The 12,623-nt window shown below is 30.7% G+C and overlaps 1 protein-coding gene and 1 non-coding gene across 2 annotated transcripts; one reads left to right on the forward strand and one right to left on the reverse strand.

The window, feature by feature from the left end:
• Positions 1–4,475: 4,475 nt before the first annotated feature.
• LOC137822400 (uncharacterized) lies at positions 4,476–4,880 on the reverse strand. Its single transcript, XM_068627286.1, has one exon. It carries the CDS (start codon positions 4,878–4,880, stop codon positions 4,476–4,478), a length of 405 nt encoding a protein of 134 aa, XP_068483387.1.
• Positions 4,881–11,606: 6,726 nt separating this feature from the next.
• On the forward strand, positions 11,607–11,688 carry TRNAS-UGA (transfer RNA serine (anticodon UGA)). Its single transcript has one exon. It is a non-coding gene; the product is annotated as a tRNA-Ser (tRNA).
• The last annotated feature ends 935 nt before the right edge of the window (positions 11,689–12,623 follow it).

Genomic DNA, 12,623 nt, shown 5'->3' on the forward strand with positions numbered 1-12,623 from the left:
TTTAGGCCCATCTTATGGGCTTTGCTATAATCGCTAATTTAATTTTACTTATTTACTTTTTATATTTAACCTTTCGGTTGAGACTTTCGGTACAACCTTTCGGTTGACCTTTCGGCCTAGACAGTACACTAGCCCCCCAGGCATGAGGATTTGAAAAAGACGTTATGCCTAATGAAAAGGACAAATTTTGTATTTAATACCTTTCGTATCAAAGTATTGCCTTGTTTCGTGTACTTTTCTTGATTATGTCGATTGACATGACGAGTTATAATTGTGATATCGTAACGCTTCGTTTGGAAGAGTTTTTTGTTTTTATTGATTCAGAAAGATTGAACTGAATACTCTCAAAAGGTATAATGTCTTCTTCAAGCTCTGTTTCCATTTCTGATGAATTTACAGAATTTTTGGACATGAGTAACGAGGCTATCAGGAAATTTATTGAGATGAATGAGGATATTCATTCAATTGTTTCATATGCCATCATTTCTGTTGTGAAGAATAAAGCTAGTAATGATATGAGTTCAAGTGAAGAAGCTATATATCTTGAAGTTGAATAAAGAGTTGGTTGAATCCAGCAAGAGTCTTGAATAACATAATTTTTTTTTTTTTTTTTGAAGATGTGTTTATCTTTCAGATTTCCTTTTGGCCTATAACTTGTTGAAAATTGATAACAATTGTTTGAAGGCGTTTACCTTTCGGATTTCCTTTCGGCCTATAACTTGTTGAAAATTGATAACAATTGTTTGAAGGCGTTTACATGTCGGATTTTGTGCATACTAGTCCCAATGCTTCTTCTCGTGACATGTTCTCGTAGGCTACTTTTCCTTCTCTTACAAATTCGGTGATTGAGCTTGCTAGTCGGACTTTACTAATTGGCAAAGCAATAAGAGAAGAGACTAAGGATGTTGTTTCTTCTTTTGAACTTGAAAAATTGAAAAAGGAAGCAACTGAATCAAATGAGAAGATCAAATCCTTAACTTCCCAAGTTGAAGAGTTGTCTAAGGCTAAGGATTGTTATGAAGCTGAGAAAGAGTCTTTGAAGGATGAGGTTACTGAGTTAACGACTCATAAGTTATCTCTTGACGATGAGATTCAACGATTGAAAGGAAACTTCGCTGATCTTTCTGCTGCGAAGAAAGCTGAAGCTGATAATAATCTTCGTTTAGAATCTGTGATAAACTAGTTGAATTCGAGGGTTACTCGAGCTAAGGGTTATGTTGTTCAGCAACACAAGTTGAGTTTTGAAAAACCTCTCCAGCAAGCCGAGTATTTTTAAAAGATCCCATTGGATGCTGGAAATTTCAACGTGGGCAAAGATTTTTATAATGACGAACTGATGCCCATCAGTGAAATTCCTTATGATGAAGATGAAGATGAAGATGAAGATGGTGGCGCTGATGATGATAGGCATGTCGGCGCCGAATAGCTTGTTTTAGTTTGTTGTTTTGTAAGAACTCCCAAGTAAAGTTCCAGGGTTCTTAACATGTTTTGTCCCAGCCACTTGATGGTTATTTTGGATGTATAACATCAAGTTATATATAATATTCTATTTACTTTGCACGTATCCCAATTATTTGCTAGTGAATAATCTTTATTTATCACAAATGTGCATGAAAGATAAAGTGAAGATGTGATTGTCCACGTTCACCGCACCATATATCACCTAATACAACCAACGTGTCGGATCCTAGCTTTCGGTTTTAGTATTTCTCCAACCTAAAATAAATACATCTCGCCTTTTCGGTTTCAGTATTCGGCTTAGTATTTGGCTAACTATGCTTAAAAGATATATCTTAGTTTAACTCATCTAATATAACAAACATGTTTGACCTCATCTTTCGGCATCATCAGTATTCGGCATTAGTTTTCGATAATTTTTGATGCACTTTGCCCAACTAAAAAAGCATCTTTGACCACGAGAACTGCATATAATATTCTTTGGAAAAAAGTTTAAGTGAAAGCAGTTTATGCCGAAAGATTTACATGAAATAGTTCCTTTGGAAAGTTTTAGGTTCGTCGTGAAACCACCTTTTGAACTTAATATAATTGTTTATTGTTTTCTTTTAATTCAAGTCATTTTTTGTTACTAATTAAATATCATTTTAGACCTCTCGGCCTAACCAACTTGTTATTTGTTTGAAATATTTAATGTTATTTTTCGGTTACCCATAAATATTATCAGACTTCTCAATCTTGTTCTTTCGGTTATGTGATCCGATTGATTAATTTTGTTTTTCGATTACGAGCAAATGCTATCATAGACTTCTCGGTCTTAACTTCTTGGTGCCAACCTAACCTTTCGGTCATCTGACTTAAATGATTTAAATGTTATCTTTCGATCATAAGCTATTATTTACTTATTATTGACATGAAATTCGGAAGAAGTTATTTTGGATGTATAGCATCAAACCATATATAATATTTTACTTACTTAGCACAAAACTTAATCGCTTGCTAGTGAATAATATTATTTAACATAAGTATGCAAAAAAGATAAAATTAGATGATCTAATATAACCAATTTATCCGGTTCCACCTTTTGGATTTTAGTATTCGGTTTTAACTGATTTATTTTTCCAACCTATGATAAATTCATCTTATCCTTTCGGTTTTCAAGTATAAAATTATTTAAGTACTTTGCAACCTGGACCTTTCGATTTTTGAGTTTGAACCGAAAATAATTGTCTGAACTTCCTAATTAAAGTTCTCGGTTTTTCTAGTTGGAGACCAATTTTGACTATTTTTATAGGTTTGAACTTTTGGACTTGATACTGATACGCCAATGTTTATTTAGACTTCTCGGTTTTGTCTTGAGACCTCTCGGTTTTGCATTAGAACCTTTCGGTTTTTTTGATAAAACCTCTCGGTTTTTGTTTTGTGCCATGCAAAAAATGAGACATTTCGGTTTTTGATAAAACCTATCGGTTTTTGTTTTCTGCCATGCAAAAAATGAGACCCCTCGGTTTTGTATTGGAACCTTTCGGTTTTTTTATAAGACCTCTCGGTTTTTGTTTTCTTCTATGCAAAAAATAATACCTCTCGGTTTTTGTATTAGAACCTTTCGGTTTTTTATAATACCTCTGTTTTGTATTGGAACCTTTCGGTTTTTTGATAAGAGCTCTCGGTTTTTGTTTTCTGTCATGTAAAAAATGAGACCTCTCGGTTTTTGTATTAGAACCTTTCGGTTTTTTGATAAGACCTCTCGGTTTGTTTGCCAACCTTTCGGACTATAACTTTTCGACTTCTTAAATAAGAACTCTGTTGATTGAGATTTGATTTGAATGAAACACACTCGAGAGAGGGATTTCACCTGGAGTGAAAGCATCTTCATCTGAGAAGCTTGAAGAACGAGATACACTCTCGGGAGGGATTTCACCTGGAGTGAAAACATCCTGGACCGAGAGGTTTGAAGTACGAGATACACTCTCGGGAGGGATTTCACTTGAAGTGAAAGCATCCAGGACCGAGAGGTTTGAAGAACGAGATACACTCTCGGGAGGGATTTCACTTGAAGTGAAAGCATCCAGGACCGAGAGGTTTGAAGAACGAGATACACTCTCGGGAGGGATTTCACCTGGAGTGAAAACATCCTGGACCGAGAGGTTTGAAGTACGAGATACACTCTCGGGAGGGATTTCACTTGAAGTGAAAGCATCCAGGATCGAGAGGTTTGAAGAACGATATACACTCTCGGGAGGGATTTCACCTGGAGTGAAAACATCCTGGACCGAGAGGTTTGAAGTACGAGATACACTCTCGGGAGGGATTTCACTTGAAGTGAAAGCATCCGGGACCGAGAGGTTTGAAGAACGATATACACTCTCGGGAGGGATTTCACCTGGAGTGAAAACATCCTAGACCGAGAGGTTTGAAGAACGAGATACACTCTCGGGAGGGATTTCACTTGAAGTGAAAGCATTCAGGACCGAGAGGTTTGAAGAACGAAATACACTCTCGGGAGGGATTTCACTTGAAGTGAAAGCATCCAGGACCGAGAGGTTTGAAGAATGCGAAGCATTGATGGATTTAACAGTTTGACTCTTCATATGAATAACTTCTTCATCAAGTGTTTCAATCTTGAATAAGACTTTCTTTATACATGAAAAATCATCCTTGGCCGAAAGGTTTTACATACAATGATGAGTGTTTAACTGCCTTGGACTTTGTCTGCTCCTTATCCCTCCATCTGTAACAAAGCGTTTCAACTGCCCAACTTGAATCAATTCTTCAATTCTATCTTTCAAAGCTACACATTTCTTCTGTATGACGACCATGATTCTTGTGGTATTGGCAATGTTTACGCTGATATGCTCTTTTTGAAGTTCTTTCCTTCTTTGGTGGTGGGATTATCTTTACTGCCATTGCTTATTGTAAGATTCTTGCTCCATTACTACTCAACGGTGTATATTGCTGAAACTTTTGGCTACGAAATTATTCTCTTCCTTTTCTAAACGAATGTCATCCTTCTTTTTCACTTATCTTCTTATCATTTCCATCCGCCCTCGAAATTCTCTCAACTCTTCCATCTGCATAAACTTTGATGCATTTTGTCTTAACTCATCAAGATTGGTTGCCAGTTTTTTGCAAAGACTGTCGGCAAATGGTCCCAGTTTCAGTGTTGTAATCATATGATGCATTGTGACTTTCGGACTGAGATTGCGGATACTTAGTGCTACCTTTCCAAAGCGCTCCATAAATGTTCTTATGGATTCTCCCTTTTCTTGCCTTATATTCACTAAGGCAATTGATGTCAAATGATGTGGTCGGCTTGTAGCAAAATGAGCTCCAAACTTTTTTACTAAAGTGTTGAAACAATCAATGGATAACGGTGGCAACTGAGTAAACCAACTCAGAGCCCTTCCCTTCAAATCTTTTCTCATTATGTACCCTTTGGTGGATATGTGTTCTTGGTTGAACAGTTTCAAATGATGTGTTTAAAATCGTCTCTTCATTCAACTTCCTTTTCATGTACGCATTCTCTGCCCTTAACATACTTAACTTTTCTTCATTTCTTTTCTTTAGTGTTTCGAACTCTCTTTGTAACTGCATGAGCACAGCCATTGACATGGAATTTTGATTATCTCTTTGCTCCCCAGATTGCTCTCCACCTTGTTCTTCTCTTTGATTCATCTTGTCTTCAACCTTTTTCAGCTACTTCTCGGCCCCACGGTGGGTGCCAAAATGTTATTACAACAAGGACCAAGAACACTAGAATCAGGTTGACAAGATTAACTCTTATACAAATCTTCCGAACTTTGGGATGGACTCTCTCGGTCTCTTCTTGGGCTGGATACTCTGGTCTTCTCCTCACATTGGGTGCTCTAGGCTTCTCCTCAAGGTAGATGCTCTCGGCTTCTCTTTCAACTAGATGCTCTCGGCTTCTCCTTCAGCTAAGTGCTCTCGGCTTCTCCTTCAGCTAAGTGCTCTCGGCTTCTCCTTCAGCTAAGTGCTCTCGGCTTCTCCTTCAGCTAAGTGCTCTCGGCTTCTCCTTCAGCTAAGTGCTCTCGGCTTCTTCTCCTCACAGGTGGGTGTGTGTACCTGCAAGGCGCTCCGATGCCAAAGTCAGATATAGTTTTATGTTCATCAGATAAATTGAATCTTACTTACCTCTTGAGTTGAACCTCTATTTATAAGGATCTCTTATTGGGCTTAAGAGTTACTTGGGTCTTTTCTTTTTGCACCTAACATTTTGAAAACACACACATGTCTATTTGGGCCCATCTTATGGGCTTTGCTATAATCGCTAATTTAATTTTACTTATTTACTTTTTATATTTAACCTTTCGGTTGAGACTTTCGGTACAACCTTTCGGTCGAGACTTTCGGTACAACCTTTCGGTTGACCTTTCGGCCTAGACAGTACAGTTATAATTCACATGGATGAGAGCAATTGTGGGAGAATGAAGAACTTTTAATAGATTATGTATTAGAGAGGATCGATGAATTATATCTTATGGCATAATAATAAATCGGTTATATGTCGATAAATGGTGGGATCAATTGACGTGCCAATAAATAGTGGGACCAATTTACCAATTTAAAGTAAATAAGGTATAGAGAAAGCTAAAAGAAGAATATTAAAGCATATGAAATTTTAAAAAATAATCATGCATTAATATTAAACCATTATTAAATTTAAAGTGAATAAGTTAATAGAAGAATATTAAAGCATATGAAATTTTAAAAAAATAGCCATGCATTTATATTAAACAATTATTAAAAAGTATACTTAGCTTTTGTTAAAGGAGGAGGAGGAATAGTATATATGGATAGTACCAAAAGTTGCACACAATTACTTGCACATTTATATTCTTGGAATTTGAGTTAATCGAATTTTTTTTTTTTAAAAAAAATTAGTTTAAATTTGATGGAAGATTTTATTTTATTTTTTTATAAAAATTGAATCTTTATAAATTGATTCATATTTACTTATTATTTTGATAAAATTAACTTAATACTCCAATTCACACAAATAATTGATTAATGTTTCATCGTGGTGTCAACGTCTTTCTTTTTCTTTTTTAATTAAATAAATTTTAAAAATAAATAAAATATATTAAAAGTAATATACGAAAAAAGTTTAGCTTTTTTAGTTAAATGTAAGTTTCAAGTGTTATAAATGTTTTTATAATATTTTCATTTATATTGTTCACTCGTTTAAATAACGGAGAAACAAAATCGTTGTTTCTTTTAGTTATCTCCCTTCATTCGTTTAAGAACTTTTTTATTTTATTTTTATTTTTTATTTATAATTGAAAAACAATCTAACAAATTTTCCGTGTAAACTGGGTAACCTTCTTAGAATTGTTAAAGTGAGGTAAACAAATAACCCTATTTTGTTATCAATGGAGAGAAAAGTTCTTTTAGAAATTAAAACCTTCTAACTTTTGTGAAATAATCATAAATATTTTTGGATGTCGGGTTCGTATTCAAGTCACTTTAAGTTACCAATAAATATAGATACAAAGTAATTAATTATTTTTAAACCTATACAAGTTGATTATTGGATAATATTCTTTAAATATTTTTATCTTAACTCTCTAAATAAAGATAATTTAGTTTTTATAGATAAAAAAAATCAAGAAGATATGTACTTACTTATTTTTAGGTACATGGATATGGAATAACCAAATCTATTAATAGATTGTTTATCTTCAAATATGTTGTAATATCTTATCAACAAACCATTACATATAATAGAAAAATAAATTTATTAATATTTTAAATATCATTATTATTATTATCTTATATTTTTTACCTAAAAGTTTATATAAGAATGGCACTATCATAAAAGTCACATTTACTGTGAATTCATACTTGTTCTTTATATTATTAATATTATTCTCCATTTGGTATTAGGATAACTTTTTTAGAGCTCATTTCTCATGGGTGTACATATTTATTTTCCACTACAAAATATCGGTAAAATATTTTTTGGCCGGATCAATAAAAAAGTATTCTCTCTTTTTTAAATCTTTTATGAAGAAGCATTCAATATTAAACTTTTTATTTTTGTATGAGTAGTGTTTATACCACATGGTAAGTCACAATCCTATAATCGAATCTTTGGTACAATTTTTTTTTATATGAATGTATCTCTTACATTCATGTGGACATAATTACGCATTTGTGGTTGAATCTCTAGTAAAAATAATTTAATGAGTGTGTATCTCAATCTAATTGGACAACGACACAACTAAATAATTAAACTGTAGTACAACTTTTTGTATGGGTACGTCATCCACAACTATGTGGACTCAACTATAGATATTTGATCAGATTTCTCGTAGAACTTTTTAGATAAGGACATCTCCTACTTATTTGTGGAGGTCATCAAGTCCTAGGTCAAACATTTAGTGTAATTTTCTACTTATAACAGCTCCCACACATGTTAATGTAGTCACAATTTTGTGGTCGATTCTCTCATCCAACTTTCTACATAAGCACACTCACACAATCATGTGGAAGCAATCACACTCTTTCTACATTAGAGCACCTCCCACAATCATGTGGCTTTAGCTACACTCCTCTAGTTGATTCTATATGTAATTTTCAATATGAGTGCACTCCCACAACCATGTGGAAGTAGCTACACCCTCATGGTCGAATATCTCATGCAATTTTTTATATGATCGCACCTCCCATGACCATGTTGATGTTCGCACCCTTGCGATTGATTCTTTGATGTAATTTTCTACATTGTCACACCTCCCACAACTATGTAGACGAAGTCACACTCTTGTGGTCGAACCTTTGTAGAATCTAAATAATTAGTAGCTAAAACTATGGTAGCTAATTAGATACTAATTTAGAAACTATTTATCAATAATATTTTTTTATCTCTAAGATTGATTTTTATTTGATGATTTTCTAGTAGTGTTCGGTCAATTCAATGCATGTGAAATGCAAAATCACCTAACCTCATTTCATTGTCATTCTTAGTTAGTCAATTAGAAATGATTTTTCACATTTATTGTCATCATTCTTGGAATCTTTTAGTGAGAACTACAACAAACAAACAAAATCACATATAAGAAAAAGGGTCACGTACCATTGGCTAACAAGAAAAATAAAAAGTTCAAAATAAGGAAATAATATAAGACCATGATTCATTTTAAACTAGTAAAATACCTCTAATTCATTTTGTACTTTATTTTAAAATTTATATAATTATAAATTGTTTTATTATTTGACATTAAAAAAGAAGAAGAAGATATGTATTATTTTATACTAAATTCGTAATAATATTATCTCTAATTTGTATTCAAAGAAAGAAATTTAAGGATGTGACATAAATTTTATAATTATGATATATTGAAAACAAAAAATTGTATGTTTTTATATGTAGATAAAAAAAAATAGGTATAGTGAGAGCTAGAGTGTACCATTAGGGTCCCTATTCCGTATCTTAGACGTATTTATTTGGTATTTGTAGAGTGGTAGGAGAGTGTAATTTAGCAGCCAAATTTATGGTAGGAGAGTGTGATTTAACGGTTAGCCAATTATTTTATTTGATAAGGACTATTATGATGTCTAGTTTCATAGCACCACTTAAGGGAAAAAAAAAGAGGACAATATTATATAGTATTACTCTTTCCATCATTCACAACCATCCACCATAGGAAAAAGAAATTTCTGTCGGTATATACTACTCAAAACCTATAATACAATGAACAAAACAATCTAAGTCATTCATCAAACTATACTTCTCATCATTCTATTATTTTTTCAAATAAACTATATAACAAAATTTAACTTTTTTTCATAAATTAAAAACAAAAATTTAAATAAACTATTCTAGAAAACTTTCACCAATTCATTTCATTTATGATAATTTCAAATTTTTTTAATATTTCACATTACACTAGAAGAAAAACACGAATAGAAACCAGAAAAAATAATAATTAGTTGCTATAGTAACTAAATTAGAGACTATTTTAGAAACTAAAAAATTAGTTTCTAAATTAGTTTCTATTATTGTTAAATGGTTTATAAATTAGTATCTAATTAGTTACCAAATTTTTAACTACCAATTATTTAGTTTCTAAATTTGGTAGAAAAACATTGGTTGCTAATTAGATACTAATTTAAAAATCATTTAACAATAATATAAACTAATTTAGAAACTAACATTTTTTTAGTATCTAACACGGTCTCTAATTCAGTCATTATAACAACTAATTATTTTTTGTATCTTAAAATTGGTTTCTATTTTATGATTTTCTTGTAGTGTTAATTAGAAATAAAGATATTTTATTAATATATAAATAATAAATATAAATCGTCGATTTTATAAGATTGAGTTAGATTTAAAGTTATTTTTTAAGATTTAGTTGTTTCTTTTAAGCAAGCATATCTTTTAATTTTTTAAAATAAAGTTATGCACACATACATTTAATTTTGAAAGCATTGAACAAGGGCAAAAGTAGTGAGTATCTTGAAACAATGTACTATTATACATTTGACAACATGGATGGTTTTGAGAAAGTTGGAAAGGTTGATTTTGAGAGTTTTGATTCCTAATTTTGAAAGGTGGTTGTGATATGAAATGGGTTGATTGCATCAATTTGATGGTAGTACAAGTGTGTGTTGAAGTGGGGTAGCATTTGACCTATTCATCATCTCATCAATTTTCTTTCTTTTCGATGACATTGATGTTATTAACTGTTCTTTACAAATGCAATGAAGCTGCTTCTTTCTTTTTATTCTTTTACTGTGCTTCTTTCGTCTCATCTTGTGTTACAACTATTTTCAAATAATTTCTTCTTCTTCTAATGAATAAAGAATCTCATACTAACTTTTACTATTAACTTATCTCTAAAATAGAATTATCCAAACATGGTATATCAAAAGCATTTGATCAAAATTAATTTGATACCAAGTTTAGCTCGAAAGCAATTTAGGTTGTATTTAGAAAAGAATAAATACAGTATTTTAGATAGCGATTTATGGAAATAAAATAAAATAAAAATTTCATTAGAGACAAAAAAAGTAAAAAAAATAGAAATCAAAAGAAAAGTACGATAATTTGTCTTAATTACTGTGAGAGAATCAAGTTTAGAGTTATTCATATTTTTCGTGACGGGAATGCATATGCTGATAAATTGACTAATTTTGGATCTATGATTTTGAATTTATTCATAAAGAATCTTTTAATTGGTATAATAGGCTACCATCTAATCTGTTCTTATAATTCTTTATGAATAAGTATAATCTACTTATGTATCGTTTTTGTTAATATATGGGTCTTGGTCTAGTCCTCCCATATTTTTGTATTTTTTTTAATAATATTTTTTTTATGCGATGACAAATGATTATTATTACTTGAGGTGTCAGCATATCAGAGATGTCAAGTCGCATAGTAATGCATAAAGTAAAAGCTTTTATTTAAAAAAGAAAAAGTATGATAGGAGTGGATAAAAAAATGCATTTAACTTCTAAGAATATAATTATCTTCTTTGAGTGAATAACCTAAAATATTTTTTTTACCTTTTTAGATAACTTGAAAACATTGAATCTTGTTCTAAACTTGGTTCCAATGGAATATAAAATATTCATAAATATTATGAATCATAGTTTTTTTCTCAAAGAACTCAATAAAAAAAACTCAAACACGGGGTATTACTTAAGAGTTAGGTCAATTTTTTTATAATTTCTAACATATGTATATCATATTTATAGAATTAAAGTAATTTATATAATATTTTATTTGTGAAAAAAAAATATCCAAAACCAATAATTTAGTCTATAATATCATTACTATATAAAGCAATTTTACATAACATTAATTCCATAGAAAATTATTTTATTTTGCTTTGAAAAAAATATTTTATTCTTAATTTCAAATAATAAAATTTTAAAATTGTATATATAAATATAATTTCCTCTTTTGTAAAATCCCGTTACTATCTCAATAGTTTTTAATGATACTGTATTTATACTGTGCCATTGTATGAAACCTCAGGGAATAATAAGTTTACGAATTTAATTATAATTTATTAATAATATAAAGTTTTTTTTAATTAAAGAATAAAGAATTTAGTCACTCTAATTTAAAAACATGGTTCATTAATTTAATTATTTAATTTAGTAATAATTGTATATAGGTCGATATGTCCGAGTGGTTAAGGAGACAGACTTGAAATCTGTTGGGCTACGCCCGCGCAGGTTCGAACCCTGCTGTCGACGTTAAAGTTTTGGTTGGTTTAATTTTTAAAATTAATTAAAATAACTTTTTTTTATTTATTTTATATAATCGTAAAATCTTATTACTGAAAAATAACCCGTAACTCCTTAACTCAAAAAAAGAAAGAACCGCATAAAATTATTTGTCTTTTATATTTTTAAAATTATACTATTTTGGTATAATAAAAATACAAAAGGTTCGTAGGTTTCCGTAGGAGGTGCATATTTGGAAGAGTTTTTGTAATAGAAAGAAAGCTATCATTCTTTATAAATTTTGTAGAGAAATAATTAATTTTTTTTCAAATGTTCTTTTTCTCAATTCTCAATATAATAAGATAACCACATTTTCTCTCTCTCTCTCTCTCTTTTCATTTTTTTTTTCTTTTTTCTTTTTCTCTTTTTTTTCTCTCATTTCTTTTATGTGTCTTTTTATTAGTTACCTTGCAATAGTTGAAGAGTTAAAGATTATTTCTTTTTTATCAAATTTTTAAATAGAATAAGTTTTTATTTATTCTAAAGATTTTTTATTTTTCTCATTTTCTTATGATTCTCATCAAAGAGTCGGTTGAAAAAAAATGATCATCTTAACTTGGTTAAGTTCATATTGAAATTTGGTGATGTTTGGATATCTTATTCTAGGTTTACGGATTTTTTTGTTTGAGGTAAATTTTCCTTGGAATAAGGAATTTTAGGTAAAGAAAACTATTTATATTTTGATAGAACCTTAGGATAGATGATCTGAATGTGAAAGTGAGATGTCACACTATTTTGAGTTTTATGCAGGTTATGTGTTGTTGAACATATTTTAAATGTTTGAGTTTGAAATGATATTTGTGTAGTTTGAATAAATGAAATTTGTTATGTGTTATCATTTTTGTGTTAGCTTATTCCATTTGAGTTGTTAAATGGTTTTGGGCAAAACTTTATAAATAGGTTTG

The sequence above is a fragment of the Phaseolus vulgaris genome, chromosome 9 (assembly GCF_000499845.2).
Source record: "Phaseolus vulgaris cultivar G19833 chromosome 9, P. vulgaris v2.0, whole genome shotgun sequence".
Lineage (NCBI taxonomy): Eukaryota > Viridiplantae > Streptophyta > Magnoliopsida > Fabales > Fabaceae > Phaseolus > Phaseolus vulgaris.